The sequence below is a fragment of the Vombatus ursinus genome, unplaced genomic scaffold (assembly GCF_900497805.2).
Source record: "Vombatus ursinus unplaced genomic scaffold, bare-nosed wombat genome assembly UNPS02008996.1, whole genome shotgun sequence".
Classification (NCBI taxonomy): Eukaryota; Metazoa; Chordata; class Mammalia; order Diprotodontia; family Vombatidae; genus Vombatus; species Vombatus ursinus.
Window position 1 is genome coordinate 10,998,507 of NW_020948774.1, and position 24,863 is coordinate 11,023,369.

At 36.8% G+C, this 24,863-nt stretch overlaps 1 protein-coding gene across 1 annotated transcript in view; it reads left to right on the top strand.

Moving 5' to 3' along the window:
- Window positions 1-24,863, top strand: part of DNAH9 (dynein axonemal heavy chain 9) — a 466,635-nt gene that overhangs the window by 126,731 nt on the left and 315,041 nt on the right. Inside the window, exons 19-22 of the mRNA XM_027850079.1 lie at window positions 8,899-9,065; window positions 11,311-12,181; window positions 17,748-17,878; window positions 18,230-18,356. Of these exons, the coding sequence (XP_027705880.1) occupies window positions 8,899-9,065; window positions 11,311-12,181; window positions 17,748-17,878; window positions 18,230-18,356 (1,296 nt within the window). The remainder of the gene's footprint in view (window positions 1-8,898; window positions 9,066-11,310; window positions 12,182-17,747; window positions 17,879-18,229; window positions 18,357-24,863) is intronic.

Genomic DNA, 24,863 nt, shown 5'->3' on the forward strand with positions numbered 1-24,863 from the left:
AATTTGCTGAATAAAAGAATTCCTTAAAAAGTGGAATTGGCACAATGGTAAAGGAGGTAATAAAAGCTAACTGAAGAAAATAATTCCTTAAAAATTAGAAGTAGGCAAGTGAAAGCTAATAACTCCATAAGACATCAAGAAATGATAAAACAAGATGTCCATTATCACCATTGTTGTTCAATATCGTAATGGAAATGTTAGCTTTAGCAATAAGAGAAGAAAAAGAAATTGAAGGTATTAGAATAGGCAAAGAAGAAACAAAGCTATCACTCTTTGCAGATGATATGATGATATACTTAGAGAATCCTAGAGAATCAAATAAAAAACCACTTGAAATAATAAACAACTTTAGCAAAGTTGCAGGCTTTTAAAAAAACCCCACATAAGTCATAGGCATTTCTATATATTACCAACAAAGCCCTACAGTGAGAGATAGAAAGAGAAATTCCATTTAAAGTTACTGTAGACATTATAAAATATTTAGGAGTCTACCTATCGAAACAAGCCCAGGAACTATATGAACACAATTACAAAACACTTTTCGCACAAATAAAGTCAGATCTAAATAATTGGAAAAACATCAGTTACTCATGGGTAGGCTGAGCTAATATAATAAAAATGACAATTCTACTTAAGCTAATTTACTTATTCAGTGCCCTACCAATCAAACTACCAAAAAATTCTTTTATAGAGCTAGAAAAAATAATAACAAGATTCATTTGGGATAACAAAAGGTCCAGAATATCAAGGGAACTAATGAAAAGAAATGCAAGGGAAGGTGACCTCGCTATACCAGATCTTAAACTGCATTATAAAGCAGCAGTCATCAAAACTACTTGGTACTGGCTAAGAAATAGAGTGGTGGATCAGTGGAATAGGTTAGGTATGCAAGACACAAAGTCAATGACTATACTAATCTACTATTTGATAAATCCAAAGACTCTGGTTTCTGCGATAAGAAATCACTATTTAACAAAAACTTCTAGGAAGACTAGAAAAATGTATGGCAGAAACTGGGCATAGGCCAACATTTTACACTTTATACCAAGATAAAGTCAAAATGGATATGGGATTTAGATGTAAAGACTGATACTATAAGTAAAGCAGAAGAGCAGGAAATTCCTCCATAGATTTATGGAGAACAGAAGAATTCATGACCAAACAGGAGATAGAGAACATTATGAAATGCAAAATGGATAATTTTGATTACATTATATTGAAAAGTTTTTGCACAAACAAAGTCAATGCAACCAAGATTAGGAGGGAAGTAGAAAACTGGGAAAGACTTTTTGCAACCACTGTCCCTGATAAAGGTATCATTTCTAAAATATATACAGAATTAAGTCAAATTTATAAGAATACAAGTCATTGCCCAATTGATAAATGGTCAGAGGATATGAACAGGCAGTTCTCAGATGAAGAAATTAAAGCCATCTATAGTCATATGAAAAAATGCTCTGAATCACTATTGATTAGGAAAATGCAAATCAAAACAACTCTGAGGTACCACATGACACCTATCAGATTGACCAACATGACAAAACAGGAAAATGATAAATGTTGGAGAAGATGTGGGAAAATTGGAACTTTAATGCATCATTGGTGGAGTTGTGAAATGATCCAACCATTTTGGAGAGTAATTTGGAACTATGCCCAAAGGGCTATAAAATTGTGCATACCATTTGATCCAGCAATACCACTTCTAGGGCTGTATTCCAAAAAGAAAAATTAAGGGGTGAGAAAGAGAAATGCATTGAGAGAAGGAGAAGGGAAAAGTAAAATGGGGTAAATTATTTCACATAATAGAGGCACAAAAGAACTTTTACAGTAGAGGGAATATGGGGGATTGATGGACAATACTGATGAAAGTTCAAAGAGGAATAACATACATACTCAGTTGTGTGTGGAAATCTATCTTACCTTACAGGGAAGTAGAAGGATAATGTGAATTAGAGGAGAGTGGGGTGAGGCTGATACAAAAAGCGACAGAGTTAGGAAGGTGGTGGTCATAAGTAGAATACTTGAGGAGGGACAAGGTGAAAATAGAGAGAGAGAAGGATAAACGGTGGAAAAATTACAATGTTTTCTCTGATAAAGACATTTTTCAAGTATATAAAGAATTGACTCAAATTTATAAAAATAAAAGTCATTCTCCAATTGATAACTGGTCAAAGTATATGAACAGGCAGTTTTCAGAGGAAAAAATCAGAGCTATCTATAGTCACAAAAAAAATGCTCTAAATCACTATTAGGGAAATGCAAATTAAAACAACTCTGAAATACCACCTTACATCTCTCACATTGGCTAATATGACAGAAAAAAAAAAAGTGACAGTTGGTAAAGTTGTGAACTGATCCGACCATTCTGGAGAGCAATTTAGAGCTATGCCCAAAGGGTTGTAAAACCATGCATACCCTTGGATCCAGCAATACCACTACTACCTCAATATCCAAAAGAGATTTTAAAAAAGGAAAAGGACCTATATGTACAAAAATATTAATAGCAGCTCTTTTGTGGTGACAAAGAATTGGAAATTGGGGGATGTCCATCAGTTGCGAAATGGCTGAACAAGTATATGATTGTGATGGAATACTATCATGCTATAAGACATGACAAGCATTTCATTAATGAATATGGATGCAAAATTCCTATATAAAATACTAGCTAAAAGATTATAACAATATATTACAAAGATTATACATTATGATCAAGTGGGTTTTATACCAGGAATGCAGGAATGGTTTAACATAAGGAAAACTATTAATGTAATTGATTACATTGATAAAAAAGTTTTTAAAAATAATATGATTGTATCAATAGCTGCAGAAATAGATTCTGACAAAGTTCAACACTTATTTTAATTAAAAACACTTGAAAGTATTGGTATAAATGGATTTTTTCCTTAAATTGATAAAAAAAAAAGCATTTATATAAAACCATCAGGAAGTGTTATTTGTAATGGGAATAAACTAGAAGCCTTCTCAGTAAGATCAGGTATGAAATTAGGATGCCACTATCACCAATATTAAGTCCTAGCAATAGCAATAAGAGAAGATAAAGAAATAGAAGAAATCAGAATAGGGAAGCTTTTTGCAAATGGTATGATGATACACTTGGAAAATCCCAAAGACTCAACTAAAAAGTTAGCTAAAACAATTAAAAACTTTAGCAAAGTAGCAGAATATAAAGTAAATCCACATAAATCACAAGCATTTGTATATGTCACAGACAAAATTCTGCAAAAGAGATAGTAAAAAAAAATACCCCATTTATCTAAGCAGTACAAACTGTTATATCTGACACAAACCCAGGAACTTTTATTTATGCAAATAAAATCAGATTTAAATAAATGGAGAAATATTCATTGTTCGTGGTTGGGTAGGTCCATTATATTAAAAATGACAATTTTGCACAAATTCAACACCATCCCAATTAAATTACCAAAAAATTTTTTAATGAATTAGAAAAAATAAAAAAAATTCATTTGGAAAAACAAAAAGTCAAGAATTTTAAAGGATATAATGAAGAAAATGTAAAGGACGGAAGTTTAGCAGTACCAGCTCTTAAACTATACTATAAGGCGGGAATTATCAAAACTATCTGGTACTCGCCAAGAATTAGAAAGGTAGATCAATGAAACAGAGTAGAAATAAAATTTACAGCAGCAAATAAACATAACAATCATGCATATGACAATTGTAAAGACTTAAGATTTTGGGATAAGAATTTATTATTTGGTAAAAATTGTTAGGAAAACTGGAAAGCAGTATGGCAGAAACTGAGCATAGACCAATATCTTATACCATTTACCAATATAAGGCCAAAGTGGATACATGACCAAAATATAAAGGGAGATTTTACAAGTAAACTAGAAGAACATGGAACATATCAGACTTATAGACAGATGAGCTACTTATGAATAAACAAGACTTTATTTTAAAAAAATCAAGTAAAATTAGATATAAAATGGGTAATTTCAATTACATTAAATTAAAAAGGGTTTGTACAAATAAAACAAATGTAGCCAAGATCAGAAGGAAAATAGAAAGTTGGTGTAAAAATTTTAATAGACAATTCATCAGATAAAGGTTTCATATCTAATATATGTAAAGAACTTTGTCAAATCTATAAGAATATGTCATTCCTCAATTGATAAATGGTCAAAGGTTGTGAACTGGAAGTTTTCCAATGAAGAAATCAAAACAATTCATAGTCATGTGAAAAAATGTTCTATATCATGGTTGATTAGAGAAATGCAAATTAAAACAGCCATGAGATATCATTTTACACCTATCAGATTCCCTAAAATGATAGAAAGGGAAAATGACAAATGTTAGCAGGGATGTGGAAAAATTGGGACACTAATTAATTGTTGGTGAAATCGTGAACTGATCCAACCATTTTGAAGAGCAATCTGGAATTATGCCCAAAGAGTTATTAAACTATCTACTAAACTACCTACCCTTTGACACAGCAATACCAATACTTTGTCTATTTCCAAAGATGATTAGGGAAAAAGGAAAAGAACCTATATGTTTCAGAATGTTTAAAGCAATTCTTTTTATGGTGGCAAAGAACTGGAAATCGTAGGGTTGCCTATCAATTGATGAATGGCTGAACAAGTTGTAGTATATGATTTTGATGGAATACTACTGTGCTATAAAAAAAGATGAGCTTGGTCAAAAAGAAGGGAGTGGAGCCAAGATGGTAGAGTAAAAACAGCGACTTGCTTGAGCTCTCCCCCAAACCCCTCCAAATACTTGTAAAAAATGGCTCTAAACAAATTCTAGAATAGCAGAACCCACAAAAAGACAGAGTGAAACAAATTTCCAGCCCAACACAACCTGGATGGCTGATTGGAAAGGTCTATTATGCCAGGTTGGGAGAGGAGCACAGTTTAGCTTGGGCACGCAGGCAGAGAACCGGCCTCAGCAAACCTGGAGCAGGTCTCAGGGGACTGAATCAACAGGCAGCTGTGGCAGATTCCAGACTTCTCAACTCACAAACACCAAAGACAACTTAGAAGGTCAGTAGGAAAGGTCCGTAACTGTGGTGAGAAAGAAGCTTGGTCCAAGCCCCAGTCCCAGCACACCCCTGGGGCAGCAGCTGCTTTAGGAGCTCTCAGCCCACAGACTGAGGGGGAATTGATTGGCTGATCAGAGAGGGATTGCAGGGATTTCTTTGCTGGTGCTAAGGCAGAAATCTCTTGCTTTGTCTATGCTTGGATCTGGGTCACAGTTCTGGGTGGTGGTCCTGGAGCAAGGTGGAGTTCTGGCATGGTGGAGCTTGTAGAAAGGGAATCCTCCTAACAGTTCCAAGGCAGAAAAGAGTGCTTTTGGTCACTCATAGACTAGAGCACAGGCCAGGAAAGGAGAACCTCACTCTTGATCATACCACCTTGGAAGAATGGAAAATTTACAGGACCCTAGAAGTATCTCTGAAAACAGCTGCACAAAACCCCCAAAGCTTGGGACAGTACATTTTCCACACTGGCAGCAGACCCCTACCTTAACAAAGAGTTTAAAACTCAAGTAATTGGCTGGGACATGAGCAAACTATACAAAAAAAGTCAGACCATAGAATCTTTCTTTGGTGACAAAGAAGATGAAAACATACAAGCAAAAGAAACAACAAAGTCAAAGCTCCTATACTCAAAAGCCTGCAAGAAAAATATGAATCAGTCCCAAGCCATGGAAGAACTCAAAAAGGATTTTGAGAAGCAAATAAGAGAAGTAAAAGAAAAACTGGGAAGAGAAAAGAGAGAGGTGTAAGAAAATCATGAAAAACAAGTCAACAGCTTGCTAAAGGAGACCCCCCCCAAAAAAAATACTGAAGAAAATAACACCTTAAAAAATAGCCTAACCCAAATGGCAAAAGAGGTCCAAAAAGCCAATGAAGAGAAGAATGCCTTCAAAAGTAAAATTGGCCAAATGGAAAACGAAGTCCCAAAGTTCACTGAAAAAAAAAATTCCTTAAAAATTAGAATGGAGCAAATGGAAGCTAGTGACTCTATGAGAAATCAAGACATTGTAAAACAACACCAAAAGAGTGAAAAAATAGAAGACAATGTGAAATATCTCATTGGAAAAATAACTGATCTGGAAAATAGATCCAAGAGAGATAATTTAAAAATTCTTGGACTATCTGAAAGCCATGATCAAAAAAAAAAAAAAAGAGAGAGAGAGAGCCTAGACATCATCTTTCAAGAAATTATCAAGGAAAACTGCCTTGATATTCTAGAACCAGAGGGTAAAATAGAAGTTAAAAGAATCCACTGATCACCTCCTGAAAGAGATCCCCAAAAGAAAACTCCTAGGAATATTATAGCCAAATTCCAGAGTTCCTAGGTCAAGGAAAAAATATTGCAAGCAGCCAGAAAGAAACAATTCAAATGTTGTGGAAACACAATTAGGATAACACAAGATTAACAGCTTCTATATTAAGGGACTGGAGGGCTTGGAATATAATATTCCAGAGGTTAAAGGAGATAGAATTACAGCCAACAATCACCTACCCAGAACAACTGAGGTCCAAAAATGGACATTCACTGAAATAGAAGACTTTCAACCATTCTTGATGAAAAGACCAGAGCTGAGTAGAAAATTTGACTTTCAAATACAAAACTCAAGAGAAGCATGAAGAGGTAAACAGGAAAGAAATCATAAGTGACTTATTAAGGTTGAACTGTTTACATTCCTACATGGAAAGAAGATATTTGTAACTCATGAGTCAGTATTAGGGTAGTTGGAGGGGGAAAAATTATGTGGATAGATAGATAGATAGATAGATAGATAGATAGATAGATAGATAGATGATTGATGGCATAAGGTGAGTTGAAGATGAAGGGGTGATATCTGGAGAATAAAATTAAGGAGTGAGAGGATTATACTGGGTGAAGGAGAAAGGGAGAGGTAGAATGGGGTAAATTATCTCACATAAAACAGACAAGAAAAGGCTTTACAGTGAAGGGGAAGTGGGGGAAAGAGAGAGAGAATGAGTGAATTTTATTCTCATTGGATTTGGCTTAAGGAGGGAATAACAAACACACTCAGTTGGGTATGGAAATCTATCTTACACTACAGGAAAATAGACAGGAAGGGAATAAGAGAATGGGGGGATGATAGAGGAGAAAGCAGATTGAAGGAGGAGCTAATCAGAAGCAAACACTTCTGAGAAGGGACAGAATCAAAAGAGAGAATAGAATAAACGGGAGGCAAAAGAGGATGAAGGGAAATATAGTTAGTTTTTCACAACATGACTACTATGGAAGTGTTTTGAATGACTACACCTGTATCACCTGTATCAAGTTGCTTGCCTTCTCAAGGAGGTTGGGTGGAGAGGGAGGAAAGGAGAAAATTTGGAACCCAAAGTTTTAAAAACACATGTTAAAATTTGTTTTTACATGCAACTGGGAAATGAGATATACGGGCAGTGAGATATAGAAATCTATCCTGCCGTACAGGAAAATATAAGGGGAAGAAGATAAGGGAAGTTGGGGGATGATAGAAGGGAGGGCAGATTAGGGGAGGGGGTATTCAGAATGCACACCATCTTGGGGTGGGGAGAGAGATGAGATGGGGAGAAAATTTGGAATTCAGAATCTTGTGGAAGTGAATGTTGAAAACTAAAAATAAGTTAATTAATATAAAAAAAGAAATGATGAGCTCAATGATTTTAGAAAAAATGTAGAAAGACTTGCATGAATTGATGAAGAGTGAAATGAGCAAAACCAAGAGAACCCTGTATACAGCATTGTAACAGCAATGTTGTTTTAAGAACGATTTTAAGCAAATAAATTATTTTGAATATTATAAATATCCAAATTAACTCTGAAGGACATATAAAGAAAGATGCTGTTTGCATCCAGAGAAAGAACTGATAAATAGAAATATGTATAGAATAATTTTACATACACACACACATACCTATTTGTGTCTAATGGTAGCCATCTCTGGGGGGGAAGGGAAAAAATAAATTTATGATAATTTTGTTGTATATTTGAAAGGAATGGCAAGTTGTGCATGGTAGATTTTCAGTTTCATGTACAATCATCTTTTTTATTATACTATGTTATGAAAATATTTGTTTTATTCCATAAATTAAAAATAAAAAAGAAATGACAAGCAGGGTGCTTTTAGAAAAACCTGGAAGGACTTATATTAACTAATGCAAAGTGAAGTGAACAGAACCAGGAGAACTTTGTACACAGTAACAACAATATTGTATGATAATCAACTGGGAATGATTTAGCTATTCTCAGCAATATGATGATCCATGGAAATTCTGAAAGACTTATGATCAAAAATGCTATCCACCTCCACATAAAGAACTCATGAGGTCTGAATACAAATCAAAGTATGTTTTTTTAAACTTTATTTTTCTTGAGTCTATATTTTTTGGTCTATGTGTTCTTTTACAACATTACTAATATAGAAATATGTTTTATATAACTGCATGTGTATAGCTTATATCAAATTGCTTGCCTTTTCAATGAGTGGGGAGGGGAGAAAGGGCAAGAATTTGGAACTCCAAATTTAAAAAAATTGAATGTGAAAAAAAATTTTACATGTAATTGAAAAAAAAGATTTTAAAAAGGTGTGTAGAGAGGTAGATAAATAGTTGGACAAGTAGAATATTGGGAAATACATGAAGAAATAAGTTAGAGGTAAAGGGGTTAGAGGATAAAGCAAAGAAGCAAAGTGCTGAGGTTGACATGGGGGAATTAAAAAAAAAAGGTATGAAGAGAGTGGCAGAGGAGTTAGTGGGGATGAGGACACCATTATTGAATGATAGAGTCCCAATCTTTCTGGTAGAGTATCCTGTTTCCAGGTCTGGGACTTTATATAATAAGGCAAGGGAAAAAGTATAATCTAGTCACACTGAGATATTCCTTGCAGGAATTGCCAGAGAAATGGAACAACATAAAGAAAATGGCAGTCATTGTGAAACAGCATGTAGCTCCCCTGCAGGAAGATGAAGTAACAGCTCTCCGTCAAAAATGTGCAGCTTTTGGTATTGAGCAATATGCTTTCCGAGAGCAGTTCCACAAAGAAGCTCCCTTCAGGTACTGACAGAACCATTTAAGCTGTCCCTTGATGCCTGCCTTCCAATTTCAATTAAAAGAAAAACTGTCCTTGGTAATTGCAATTATTGTGAATTGGTGACCTTTCTACTGTTTAATCTATTTTAGAATAAAGATTAATCAGTGGTAACTGGCAATTCAGCAAATATGTATGAAGTGTCCACTCTAGGCATGGCACTGTGCAAGTCCATGGAGCTAAACAGATAAAAATGGTATGTTTACTACTCTCAAGTACCACCCATCTTGCAGTCTAATAGTGAAGATTAAGGAAGGTTACATTGTACAAGAAAAAAAGCACTCTTTGGAGTGAGAGGACTTGGGTTCAAATTCCAGATATTTACAATCTGTGTGACCTTGAACAAACCACTTGACCTCACTGGACCTCAGTTTCCTCATCTGTAAAATGAGGGGGTTGAGTGAGATGGTCTCTGAGTCCCATCTTGTTTAGCCATTACCTAATCAGTTGGCATCTATTTTGCTTCCAATTGTTTGCTATCATAAAAAGTGCTACTATAAATATTTAGTTGTATATGAGGACTTTCCTTTTATCAATAGCTTCCTTGGGGTGTAAGCAAAGCAGTGGGATCTCTGGGGCAAGGTGTATGGATATTTTAGTCACTTTGTTTGCATAATTCCAAATTGCTTTCCAAAATGGTTATAACCGGTTCACAGTTCCACTAACAATAAATTAGTACAAAAACATGAAGTTTTAAACTTATGATAGAGTCCATGTTTCTCTTTAAGAAAGAGACATTGTGGCTAGGTGGCACAGTGGAAAGAGTGCTCGGCCTGGAGTCAGAGAGACCTTAGTTCAAATCCAGCCTCAGACACTAGGTGTATGACCCTAGGCAAGTCACTTAACCCCTGCTTGCCTTCATTTCCTCACTTTAAAATGAAAATAATAATAGCATCTACCTCCCAGGGTTGTTGTGAAGATCAAATGAGATAGTAATTATAAAGTACTTACTACAGTACCTGGCACTTAGCATCCCTTTCCTTTTCTCCTTTTGATAGATAGCCTTCTAATCAAGATTAAGGCAATTAGTATAGTTAATATACTTTTTATTGACAACTCTTCCTTTAGCTTTCTGTATTTCTTGAAATTTTAAGATATCAACTCCACCCTAATATACACCTTCCATTTATGCCGAGGAGGTACCTATCCTATCCTAATTATCTCCATTCTAGCCAGTTACTAGCTGTTCTCTGATTTTGTCCTTGTATTTTTCTTCCTCCAGTCACACTGACCATTTCTCACACCTAGAACACACCCCCTCTACATCTCTGCCTTTTGAAGTTCAGCCCAGGTGCTAATGTCATCTGTGAAACCTTCCCTCATCTCTCCAACTGACATTGAACTTTTTTTCCTCAAATTTCTTGTCAGTCCTTGGATATTTCTTTTTAAAAATTTATTTTATTTTTGATTTATGGAATAGCAAGTATTTCCATAGATTGCACATGAAACTACAAATGTACTACTTATAACTTGCTATTCCTTTTAAATATACAACAAAGTTATCATGTAAATTTCTTTTTTTGCTTCCATCCCCTAACACCACCCTAGAGATGGCGACTATTAACCTTCTATAATACTTAATTTTGTACATTTCTTATCTTTTATAATTAAACTGTAAGTTCATCTTTGCATACCCAGTATCTAAAACAGTGCCTCAAACTTAACAAGTACCTTAATAAATGTTTAATTAATTGCTAGGAAATTTTTGGAAGAAAAAAGAAATTAGGTACACTTTGAGAGTGGCTCAATAAAATAAGCTATACATGTATACATATTGTTTTGAGAATTTGTTTTCATACAATACAAATATGATCTATCTCTGTTGTTTAAAAAGCAATGATGACCTGAGTAGGAGCAGGAGTAGAGTTGGTGGATGTAAATAAAAGCCACTCCTCTCACTTGATAGCTTCCATGCTTTTATCATCTATCTTCTGAAGTGTATAAATGTATTTATATTGAGTCAACTTATGGAAGCAAAAAGATAAAGAAAAAAATCTGGGAAGAGGATAAAAGAAAGCTTTTGTATCTGGCTTCTGCCTTCCCAGGTGTGAGGAAAAATATCAAGCAGTGTTCCTCTTGAATTAGCAGTACTCCTACCCCAGCTTCCCACCCATTTTTACTGGTATTACAGGAGAGACTCTGGAAATTTTTCCATTGTAAACTAAACTAGTTGCTTTTTTACTTAAGAAGGAAATAAATTATGTTTTCTAGGTATGATAGTATTAAGCCTCACCAAGTGTTGGATGCCAAAAACATTCAGATCCAACAGATGGAATCTTTCATGTCCTCCATTTCTGACTCTACAAGTTTGTTTGAAGTCAACATTCCTGATTACAAACATTTAAAGCAATGCAGGAAGGAGATCTGCCTGCTGAAGGAACTATGGGATATGATTGACCTGGTGAATTCCAGCATCAGTAACTGGAAGGTAACCAAATGGAGGAATATTAATGTGGAGAATATGGACTTAGAATGCAAAAATTTTGCTAAACAAATCCGGAAACTTGACAAGGAGCTGAGGGCCTGGGATGCTTTCATAGGACTAGACAACACTGTGAAGAACACCCTAACATCCTTGAGGGCTGTGGCTGAACTGCAGAATCCAGCTATCAGAGAGAGGCATTGGAACCAGTTGATGCAGGCTACAGGTGTGAAGTTCATCATGAATGATGACACCACCCTTGAAGATTTACTGAAGCTTGAGCTACACAACTTTGAGGAGGAGATTCGGGGCATTGTGGACAAAGCTGTCAAAGAGATGGACATGGAGAAAGTTCTAAAGGAACTAAAAACCACTTGGACAGGTATGGAATTTCAGTATGAGCCCCACTCACGAACAACTGTCCCACTGCTGAGGTCTGATGAAGACCTTATTGAGATACTTGAAGACAACCAAGTCCAGCTGCAGAATCTGATGACATCCAAGTACATAGCCTTCTTCCTGGAAGAAGTGTCTGACTGGCAGAAGAAGCTTTCAACAGCTGATGCTGTCATTTCAGTATGGTTTGAAGTGCAGCGCACGTGGTCTCATCTGGAAAGCATTTTCATTGGGTCTGAAGATATACGAGCACAGCTTCCTAAGGTATATGTTGATGGAAATAAATTATCTTTCAATATGTGCTACTGAGGTCAGGGTCAAATTGTCCCATTTTAGATTCTCATTCCTCTTTTCTTTTCTTTCCCCTTGACCCAGCTCAGAAATACTTCCACCAAAGGTTGATACCATCAAAAAAATAAACAAGGGAAATAGAGGAGGTAAAAGTCATGGCAGATCATTTTACTTACTGAATAACAACTAGAAAAATTTGAGTAGAAAAAAAAGTTGGAAATAAAATCTAATTATATTTTGGAATTGGTAACTATTGGAGTGTCCTATGCCAGTAATTGAGGTGATGATGATGATAATAATAATAATAATAATAATATTTATATAGCACATACTATATACCAGGCACTATGCCAAACACTTTACAAATAGTATTTTATTTGATCTCACAAAATAGGTGTTATTATTATCACTTTTACAGCTGAGGAAACTGAGGGAAAAAGAGATTAAGTTATTTGCTCAAGGTTATATAGCTTGTAAGTGTCTGAGGCCGAATTTTAACTAAGGTCTTCCTGACTCTAGGTCCAGCTCTTTATCCACACTCCTAATTCAAAGTGAAACTCACGGCTAGCCAAATACCAGTTCCTTCATAATTAGGTACTTCTATAAAGAGCTGGGGTTTATAAAATGAACTAAATGTTAAATTGCACACTATCCACAGCCAAGACAAGTACATATTCTCTGCCAATTATTATCTATTGTCTTGCCTTCCTTGAGTTTCCACCTTTGTCCTTATCTTTAATTATTCCTTTTAATTTATTCTAATTAGTATATCATTACCCTTTCCTTATCTCAGTTGGATTTTAGAGCACTTGTGCAGCTACTTTTTTACAGACTGACTTGCTATGTATGTCATTCATTGATTTAATTCAGTTCAAAAGACTCCATCTTGCAAATAGTTATATTCTAAAACATCATTCAGTTGCTTAGAGCTTAAAGTACATTTTACCATAGAAACAATATCATAAATGGTGGTTAGTTACCTGGGCTAGCCCACAGAATGCCATTTAACCAATAATTTTCTTGAAATATTGTATATGCACAATGAACAAATAATAGAAAGTAATAGGGTTGCACTACTAATAATACAGTAACCTAACCTAATGACAAATGGGTAGTGATTAGGAATGTTAGGATGGAAAGGAAAACAAAACAGCTACCGAAGATTCGATGCCAGCCTGTAGAGTCTGGGAGTATATCTGCAGATTTGAGAGCTGCCCTGCTACTGTAAGGGAGGTGTGGGAGACAAATTAATTTTTGATGTATACTATCAAAGTCAAGATCAAATCATCCCATTTTAAAATTCTCCTTCCTCTTTTCTTCTCCTTTCCCTTAGTTCAACTCAGAAACACACCAAAAATTGACACCTTCCATGAAGTTGGGGAGAACGTAGAGGTCTAGATTGGTATAGATGTATATGTACTCATCCTTAGTATATCTCACTTCTTACAGAGTGTGAGAGGCAGGACAAAAATAATCTTGACTGAAAGACTTCTTTAATTAGGAGATTCCAGTATGCTAACTCCAATAAGAAAAGGATGTGTGGATATAGTCCTTGCACAAGAATATGTAATTTAGATCTAGAAGGCACCTTAGATGTCATCTAATCTAATAACTCCATTTTATTGAAAAAACTGAAGCCTAGGAGGTTAAGTGCCCACTGTCACTCATCTAATAAGTGACAAAGTTAGCACTAGAACTCAGGTCTAATTTTAATTACAACATCCTTTCCTCTCTACCTTACTGCTTCTCTTAGTTATTAGGTGCCACCAAAACCTACCTCTTGTGGGTAAGATAAAAGCCTCTTATTCCAACCACTCACAGAACAAGCAATTTCTCAACATCTTTGCTTCACTGCCTCTATCTTCATTCTCCTTTTTGTCTCCCCTGTGGTTTGTTTCAGTCATCTGGTGTCTAGTAGAGATGGGGATATGAAGTGAGAAGAAGACAAGTTTATATAAGAGTTCTTAAAGTGGCAAATACAATCACCTATTATTAAACTATTGATACGTCTGTCAAATTCATGGTCTGTTTATTTAATAAAGGGTCTTTTTTTTTTCATTAAGTGCCCTTAGCACACTTAAACTGGAAAAGGAAATGTCAAACTCCCTCAGTATCTTTGCCAAGAAAATTCCAGGGACAGTATGGTCCATGGGGTCAAGAGAGTCGGACACAACTAGACAACAAAGCACACTTAAAGAATATTTAGAGGGCAGGTAGGTGGTGCAGTGAATAGAGCTCTGGCCCTGGATTCAGGAGGACCTGAGTTCAAATCTGGCCTCAGACACATAACACTTACTAGCTGTGTGACCCTGGGCAAGTCACTTAACCCCATTGCCTAGCCTCCCCTCCCCCCAAAAAAGGAATATTTAGAAACCAACAATTAGACCTGAGACTTATGTCTTAGAGTTGTTACTAAGCTAATTGTTTTCTCTTGAGTACTTTGCAATTAAAGCAGGGAGAAGGGTGAGAGGTGAGAGATGGAGGAAAAACTGCCTCCTGAAAAGCTCTGGCAAATTTGGTTTGGGCTCTGAGATCCGAACATTCAGGGTTTGCATAGATATGGTTGTAAAGAATGATTAGCCTTTATCCTCAATTGTCATGTGTTTGGGAGGGGGTGGGGGTGTAGTTCTGTTTATGTGTTTAAGCATCTGAGCATAGAAGTTGAAGAGTAAATGGTCCTAAAGAGTTAAATATAATGAATTAAAATATGTAGGTATAATTTGGCATTTTTCTCATCAATTTTTAACTGTTCAATTACTGCTTAGTATGAACCTGTTACTCTTCCTGGACCTGATTAGAATGCTGTCTTCTAATTCATAAGCATTCAATTAGGTAAAAAATCCTTGCCACAGAGTATTTATGATTGTTGGTTCAGGCCAGTTTCATATTAAGATCTCTTACAATAACTTATCTTTGATCTTCCAATACCTGAGTCATATATAGATGTTTTTTAAAATTTGTTTTATCATGTTTGGATGGTAGGAAATCTTCCCAGCACATCTGTCAACTCTCTTCCTTTATTGCATACAGTTTTATCAAAAAGGTTACAAGTATTGAATTTTTCACAATAATAGCATAAACTGCCATGATTGTCTTTAATACTCAGAAGCTTTTTCTCTTCCTTACCAATTCTCCATCCTTACCCTTTTTTCCTTTCAAGAGAAGTTTGCTTCTAACTTTCCTGTTTTCATTAGGTATTCACCTTATATCTACATGCATTAGTCTGCTTAGCAACCACCTCTTTCTTTCACTTGTACAGGATCAAGTATAAGCTCCTTTCTAGTTATAACCACCTTCTGAAAGAGCTTGAAGTAACAACAGCAACAAAAACAACATGTCAATTTATGCCAGAACATTTCTAAAAGGGCTAGTATTGTTTCCAGAACAAACTTTTTTAAAGTGTTTTTTAAAGAGAACAAAATTTTAAGAGAGAAATAAATGAAAGAACAAGCATTTATTGTGTCAAGGCACTTTACAAATATGATCTCAATTGACCCTCACAGCACCCTGAGAAGTAAGTATTATCATTATCCCCATTTTACAGTTGAGGGAGCTAAGGCAAATAGAGGTTAAGTGATTTGAACTTGGTCACACAGCTAGTGTCTGAGGCTGCATTTGAACTCATGTCTTCCTCACTCCAGGCCCCAGTGCTCTATCCCCTGTACCACCCAACTACCTAATTGCCTAAATTAAGCATTTGCTTTGTGCCATGCACTGTGCTAAGCTCTTGGGATGCAAATAGGAAAAGCCAGACAGCCGTTGCTGTAAAGGAACTCACACTATAATTGTGGGGAGAGAACACATGAAAGAAAGTTCAGCTACAAGAAATATGAAAAATGGAGTTCTGAAATGTCCTAAGCATGCAGTGGTGGATGAGGCACATGGTTCCTTGGGTTACTTCATTAGGGATAATAGTAATACTGGAGGTCTGTAAGGCATAGAGGGAAAATGGCAAAGTCTAGTGGTCTTCCATCTTATTGAAATAATGTTATTGGTGACTCATCTCATCCAAGTCATGGGAGTAGTCAAGTATCCAGATCCCAGCCTGAGAAGAGGAAAGGGGAGAGGATGCTACTGGTGGTAGTTGGTCTTCTAGCTGACTAACTATCCTAGATGGGTTCTAAATCTAGGGAAAGAAGTGAGGAAAGAAGGCAAGGATGACATAATATATAAAATAAAAAGTGATTTGACCACAAAAACAAAAGAGCAAACAAAACAATTTGTGAATTTGCCATGTTCAACCAGGAGTGTTAAAAGTCCTCAATTGAGGGGCAGCTAGGTGGCACAGTGGATAGAACTCTGGCCTACGAGGCAGGAGGACCTGAGTTCAAATCTGGCCTCAGATACTTGACACTTACTAGCTGTATGACCCTGGGCAAGTCACTTAACCCTGATTGCCTCACCAAAAAAAAAAGTCTTCAATTCCTCAATTGAGGGCATTAATGAATAGTCTAAGTTTGTGTTGATAACCTTTGTTTTTCTGTCTACTAATTTGATGATTGCTAATGAACAAGTTACCTAACTTTATAGTGGGGGTACTATATACATATTTTTACATATATATGTATATAATTTGTTTTACATGTATACATATATAAATATGTACATATGTCCAGCAATGATACCTCTGCTCAAAGCAAACTTCTTTGGATTTGTTTTTCAGGTTGTTGTCTAGTCATTTTTCAGTCATTTCTGACTCTTTGTGAACCTTTTTGAGCTTTTCTTGGCAAAGATACTGGAGTGATTTGCCATTTTCTTCTCCAGTTAACTTTACAGATGAAGAAACTGAGGCAAATAGGGTTAAGTGACTTGTCTGGGGTCACATAGCTAGTAAGTGTCTGAGGCTGGATTTGACCTCAAGTCTTCCTGACTCCAGGCTTGGTGCTTATCCACTGTGCCATCTAGTTGCTATGTTTGTTAGGAATTTCCTTCAAAGCCTTGTAGCACATTCTTTTGAATGCGTCACTGGTAGCAGATTTTCCCTTTCAGGTGAATTTGACGATTTAAAAAAATCATCAAAACTCATTCAGAGCCCAGTGTTATGAATAAAATAGGTAATCAAAATAGGAAATGCATTTTTATTTTTTGCTTTTTTATGTTTGTGACTCAGAAGCTATTTCTGAAGACTTTTGTGTGACACATCTTATAGCTTCTGTATCTAGAGCCATGCAACGCCATTGAGATGAGTTAATATCCATCCACCTCCCTCAAGAATCTGACCTGAGATTATTTATGCTGACATGGTAATATGATTTAAATATTATTTGCTTTTTGGTAAGGAAAAACTTACATGGACTCTACAGACAACAGGGCCAGACTAATTCTCAGAAATAAATGTTATGCTTCTTATAGACATGATTCAATGAGAAGTCATTGTAAATTACTTGAATTCTTTTTTAGCAGAGCTTTCTTTCTTGAGTACTAAAGTTCTATGGAGAAGAACAGAGATGTTTTTGATTCCTGCCAAGTGTATGTTCTTAAGGGATTCTCATGGAAAGCAAAATAGAAATAAGAATTTTTCCACATTTCCATTTTATAGGATTCTAAACATTTTGAAGGCATTGATATTGATTTTAAAGAGCTCGTTTATGATGCTCAGAAGACACCAAATGTAGTAGAAGCTACCAACAAAGCAGGTGTTCATGAAAAATTAGAAGACATTCAGAACAGGTAAGTTCCTTCTTGCTATCTCTTTTGGACATAAGAAGTTGAGTTTTTTCAGCTGGCTACTTCTGGGTCCTGTGACTTTTATGCTAGCATCAGGTGAGTCAGTATGTGTGTTATTTGCATAATGTAGATATTAGATGTTTGTGTCTGTATGTGTGTTGTTATTTATAAATACTAATGTGCTTGTATATATTTTTATGGATATGTGTGCTATGGTATTTGTTTTTTTCAAACAGCTGAATTAATTTCCTTTCAATATGTCAGTGCCTATGTTTGCATGTGTATTCCTTTCTGTGCATATGTAATTATGCATCTATAGATATGTTTATGAATGTCCAAACTCTGTGTCCTCAGGTTGTGCCAGTGTGAGAAAGCCTTGACTGAATATCTAGACACTAAGAGACTGGCCTTCCCCAGGTTTTACTTCCTGTCCTCTTCAGACCTTTTAGATGTCCTTTCCAACGGGATGAATCCACAACAAGTAAGCTATTGGGTATCTCTGATAAGCATCAAAGAACCTATAGAGACTGAGTAAGCCATGTGGTCACCATTGGAGTTGGCCCTTTATCTCTCCCTCACTCAGTCAAGACCCAGTGATAGAATCACATGATCTCAGAGTTGGAAAGAGCATAAGAATCAATCTAGTCCAAAACATACTTTACTGAGATTCCTCTTAACACTATCCCCAACAAGTGATCCTCTTGCTTCTAATTAAAATCCTCCAGTAAAAGAGATTCTTTTTACATTCTGGTAGCCCATTCCACTTTGGGACAAATTTCATTGCTAGGATATTTTAGATTAGGTAACTGGAGAATACTAACCTTTTCCTCTTAGCTGGCCTTTATTTTCAGGTAATTCATGGCTCTTGCTATTTTCTCCATAAGCCAGTGAAATACCAAAGTTGTCTCTGAAATTCCTTGTACTCTACCTGGTAGAATACTGGCATATAGATGAAGTATGTTATCTCCTTGTCTTCCTTTGCCATAGGAATATGGTAAAATCTGCCATGTAAGTTCCCTGTGAAAAATCAATGGCTGTCCATGAAATCTTGAACATATGAAATACAGTACAACTATTTTTTTCTATCCTTTCCAGTCCAAAGAAGCAAAACAAGAGTTCAATAATTTAGGCCTCTCACCATCATGACTAGTACCATCATTTCACAACAACTCCCCACCAGCTATCTTTTCTCTTTTGTGAAACCTCACTTGCTCCCAACCTAACTTTAAAAAAAAAACAAACTGAAATTGAAATTAACTTACATTAGCAGCCTCAGCTTTTTCTAGGCTGGATACTCATGATATAATTCTTATAGGACTATGCTTGAGTTATGTTTTTGTTTTTATCCTCAGTTACTTGCCTTTACTTCCATTTTCTAGACATGTCGTTATACATTATAAATTGGGTAATGAATCCTTTTGTATGCACATTGGTTTCCTTTGGATTGTTCTCCTTTTCCTTCTCGCTGGAGTGATTTCTGCTTCGTTTGATTATTCCCATTCTTCTTAAGCCAACTTCCTCTGTAAAATATTGAGTCATTGGTTTATGTGCTTTCTTCAAGAATTTTAAAGATGTAATTTTCAAAGACGTGTGTCCAGCTTTCCTCTTTCCTTTCATGAAATCCAGCATCACTTGATCCCAGAATTCAGGGTATTCCTAATAAGCAACTAGTTCTTCATCATTTATAAGTCTTAAATCAAGAATATCAATTCCATATTTTCTGGTCATATGACCAGTATTATGATAGACTAGACATTTTACCCAGTCTCCATCAACTCGCACAAATGCTTCCAAAAAAGAATTATGCCCCAAAAGTAAAGTGATTGCATCTGAATCCACAGGACAAGAAACTCAACAACAGTAACAGACTTAAGAATTAACAATGACAAGCTCTAATCCTTAAAGCACTCACTTAGTTCTCCACCCCTCACTGGCCTTCGTTCTCTGCCGTGGAGTACAATCTGACTCCCCTACTTGTACTTGGAACCCACTCAGGAATTTCCCTCCTGTCCCCTACCACATTGCTATAAACAACAGATATTGGTTCTGTCCATCTAAATGAGAAAAGGAAAGGGAATTGGAGGGTGGATAAGGCTTCTTTTTGCCTGGAGTAGTCCCTAGTTTGAGGAACTCCAAAGCTGAAGGACTCTGCCCAAAACACACCTAATTTGCCTTTCTCCAACTCTCCAAAAGTGGCAGAAACTGATGTAATACAGCCAGAGAAGGAAAGAATGAATGCAGAAGATGGACCTAAGCCAGGGTGGGGCGGGGAGAAGGTAAGGAAGGGTAGTATATATGACTGCACCAGGCTTGACAAAAAGGGGACTAAAATTCAGATTGGTCCAGTTCTTTCCCCCAAAAGTTACTTGGGGGTAGCAGTCAAGTCTGATGAAAACCAAATCCTCCAACATGGAAAGAGGCTGAGGAAGTACTGTAGTCTGGACTCAGAGGTTTACCCACCATCAAAGGGGAAGAAATCAAAAAGTAATGGGAATATAAAGGAAAAGTACAACTATCAAGGAAAAATAAGTAATAAAATGAAGTACCTCACCTCTACAGATTATTTACTTAAATTTGGGGGTGAAAAACTCCAAACAAACAAAACAAAGCAGAGAGAATATTTAAGAGATATTTTTGAGGACATAAGGAGATAAAAATGAAAGTAGACATTTAAAATGGAGGAGTAGTAATCATGGGGGAGCAGGCCAAAATCATCATAGACTAAACGTCACAACTCCTCTACAGGTGAATCAATGGATTTTGTGGGATGCAGTTATAGAATTAAAGGTGCATAATTGGAGAGGAGCAAGGAGGAAGCCAGAGAGAATGTGTGATGTACCTTAATCAAGTCCATGGGTGAACAACAACAACAACAAAAAATGGAGAGAACTTCTTCTGATCAAAAAGAGAGATTACAGGAGAATAGAAAAGGTGGTAGAAGGGAGGAATTGAAACAAGAGGATTGAAGTCAGGGTTGCTAAGCTAGTAAGTGTCTGAGGTCAGATTTGAATTCAGGTCTTTCTGACTCCAGGTTCAAGACTCTATACTGCACTACCAGTGCATTTTCTTCATGAATTGACACAAAAGATCGAGACACAAGAAATAAAGGGGACAATGGGGCAAAAACTACATAAATGATAACAAAAATTGGCTAGAAGGAAACTAAAACAGTACTTCAGAAGCTTTATCCATGAGGAACACAAAGAGGTTAAAGAATGAATAAAGAAGTATATGTGCTATGAATGAAGAGTTCAAGTTATACAGAAAGGAAAGAGAACTAATGAAGAGAAAAGAGTAAAGAAATCTTTCTTAGAAAAAGATGGTGAAAAAGAATACCAGTTCCCCTTATCACTTCCTCTTGAATAATAAATTCATCACTAAAGCAAGTAATAAATGTATCATTGGCTCAGCAGAAAGAGTTCCAGCAGTTGTCCAGATAGTTAAAACCCTATGGCATCATGCTCTTATTCAAAGCTTGTGAGTTATTTTCCAAACTTCTTGTTTAACTCTTCTGTCTAAAGCAAGGGTTCTTAACTTTTTATCATTAATCTCTTTGATAATCAGGTGGAGCCTACAGCTCCCTTCTCAGAATGATGTTTTTAAATACATATACACATGCACAGACAGATAAATATGGTTACAGAGGAAACCAAATTTTAGTAAAAATAAAAATTTAGATAGAGGTAGAGCCAAGATGGTGGAGTAAAGGCAGGGACTCTGCTAAGCTATCCCCCAGTCCCCTCCAAATACCTTTGAAAATGACTCTAAACAAATTCTGGAGAGGCAGAACCCACAAAAAAATGGAGTGAAACAAGCTTCCAGCCCAAGACAACTTGGAAGGTCAGCAGGAAAAGTCTGCTGTACCACGGTGAGACGGGAACACAGTCTAGCATAGGCTACACCAGCACAGACCAGGCCCCAGCAAATTAGGAGCAGGCCTCAGAGGACTGAATCACTGGCAGCAGTGGCAGTTTCTAGACCTCTGAGTCCAGAGATGCCAAAGACAACTTAGAAGGTGAGCAGGAAAGGTCTGTCATACCTGGGTGAGAGTGGACTACAGTCCAGTGCAGGCCATGCCAGCCTGAGCCACCGCAAAGCAGGAGCAAACCTTGGGAGTCATTGCATTGGCAGTGGCAGTGCCAGCAGCAGAGGCTGTTTTGGAGCTCTAAGCCCACACATGGTAAGGGGATCAAACAACTAGTCAAAAGGTGATTATAGGGGACTTTTTGCTAGCACTGAGGCAGGGATCTGTTGCTTCACTCATACTTGAATTCAGGTCGCAGTCCTGGGTGGCAGTCCCAGGGCAAGGAGGAACACTAGCACAACAGAGCTTGTGACCACAGTGGAGAGGGGAACCCTCCTCACAGTTTCAGGGCAGAAAAGAGTGCTTGTGGTCACTCACAGACCAGAGTACAGGCCAGGAGATAATAAACACCTCTCCTTAGATGATACCACTTTGGAAGAACTAAAAATTTACAAGTCTCTAGAAGTATTTCTGAAAACAGCTATACAAAACCCCTGGAGCTTGAGACAGTACACCCTCTACACTGGATGCACAGCCCTATTTTAACAAAGAGTTAAAAGTCAAATAATAGGCTGGGGAAATGAACAAACAATGGAAAAAACTCTGGCTATAGGAAGTTACTATGGTGACAAGGAACATCACAATACACACTCAGAAAAAGATAGCAAAGTAAAAGCTCCTATATCCAAAGCACCCAAGAAAAATATGGATTGGTCTCAGGTCATGGAAGAGCTCAAAAAGGATTTTGAAAATCAAGTAAGAGGGGTAGAGGAAAAATTGGGAAGAGAAATGAGAGTGATGCAAGAAAATCAAGAAAAATGAGTCAACAGCTTGGTAAAATTGGTACCAAAAAAAAAAAAAACTTGGTTAAAAGAAACAAAAAATACTGAAGAAATAATACCTTAAAAAACAGACTAAGCCAAGTGGTAAAAGAGGTCCAAAAGCTCACTGAAGAAAATAATTCCTGAGGGCGGAGCCAAGATGGCGGAGGGAAAGTAGTGACTTGCTAGAGCTCCCCCCAAACCCTCCAAATACCTACAAAAAATGGCTCTAAACAAATTCTAAAGCAACAGAACCCACAAAAAAACAGAGTAAAACAAATTTCCAGCCCAAGACAACCTGGATGGCTGATCAGAAAGGTATAGCATGCCAGGCAGGGAGAAGAGCACAGTTCGGTGTGGGTGCGCAGGCTGCAGCGACCCTGGAGCAGGCCTCAGAGGACTGAATCACAGACAGCTGCGGCAGTTTCCAGACTTCTCAACCCACAAACGGCAAAGACAACTTAGAAGGTCAGTGGGAAAAGTCTGTTACTGCGGTGAGAGAAGAAGCTAGATCTCAGCCGCCCCGAGGGCAGTGGCTGGCTTCTGAGCTTTCGGCCCACAGACTAAGGGGGAATCGAGTGGCTGATCAGAGGGGGATTGCAAGGATCTCTTTGCCAGGGCTGAGGCAGAAATCTCTTGCTTTACCGGTGCTTAGATCTGGGTCACAGTTCTGAGGGGCGGTCCTGGGGCGAGGAGGAGTGCTGGCATGATAGAGCTTGTTGTGGCGGTGGAGAGGAAACACCTCGCCCCTTATCATAGCACCTTGGAAGAACTGACACTTTTCAGGTCCCTAGAAGTATCTCTGAAAACAGCTATACAAACCCCCAAAGCTTGGGACAGTACATTCTCCACATTGGAAACAAACTCTTACCTTAACAAAGAGTTTAAAACTCAAGTAATTTGTTGGGATCATGAGCAAGCAGCACAGAAAGAGTCAGACTATATTATCTCACTTTGGTGACAAACAAGATCAAAATATACAACCAGAAGAAGTAAACAAAGTCAAAGCTTCCAAGAAAAATATGAATCAGTCCCAGGCCTTGGAAGAGCTCAAAAGGGATTTTGAGAAGCAAGTAAGAGAAGTAGAGAAAAAACTGGGAAGAGAAATGAGAGTGATGCAAGAAAATCATGAAAAGCAAGTTAACAGCTTGTTAAAGGAGACCCAAAAAAATACTGAAGAAAATAACACCTTAAAAAATAGCCTAACCCAAATGGCAAAAGAGGTCCAAAAAGCCAATGAAGAAAAGAATGCCCTAAAGAGCAAAATTGGACAAATAGAAAAGGAAGTCCAAAAGATTACTGAAGAAATACTTCCTTAAAAATTAGAATAGAGCAATTGGAAGCTAGTGACTTTATGAGAAATTAAGACACTGTAAAACAAATCCAAAAGAATGAAAAATTAGAAAACAATGTGAAATATCTCATTGGAAAAACAACTGACCTGGAAAATAGATCCAGGAGAGAGAATTTAAAAATTATTGGACTATCTGAAAGCCATGATCAAAAAAAGAGCCAGGAAAACTGCCCTGATATTTTAGAACCAGAGGGCAAAATAGAAATTGAAAGAATCCACCGATCTCCTCCTGAAAGAGATCCCCAAAGGAAAACTCCTAGGAATATTGTAGCCAAATTCCAGAGTTCCCAGATCAAGGAGAAAATATTACAAGCAGCCAGAAAGAAACAATTCAAGTGTTGTGGAAACACAATCAGGATAACACAAGATTTAGCAGCTTCTACATTTAAGGGACCACAGGGCATGGAATATAATATTCCAGAGGGCAAAGGAGATAAGATTACAACCAAGAAATCACCTACCCAGCAAAACTGAGTATAATTCTTCAGGGGAAAAAATGGTCATTCAGTGAAATAGAGGACTTTCAAGCATTCTTGATGAAAAGACCAGAACTGAATAGAAAATTTGACTTTCCAATACAAGACTCAAGTGGAAAATGAAGAGGTAAACAGGAAAGAGAAATCATAAGAGACTTATTAAGGTTGAACTGTTTACATTCCTGCATGGAAAGATGATATTTGTAACTCATGAGACCTTTGTCAGTATTAGGGTAGTTGGAGGGAAAAATTATATGTATGTATGTATAGATAGATAGATAGATAGATAGATAGATAGATAGATAGATAGATA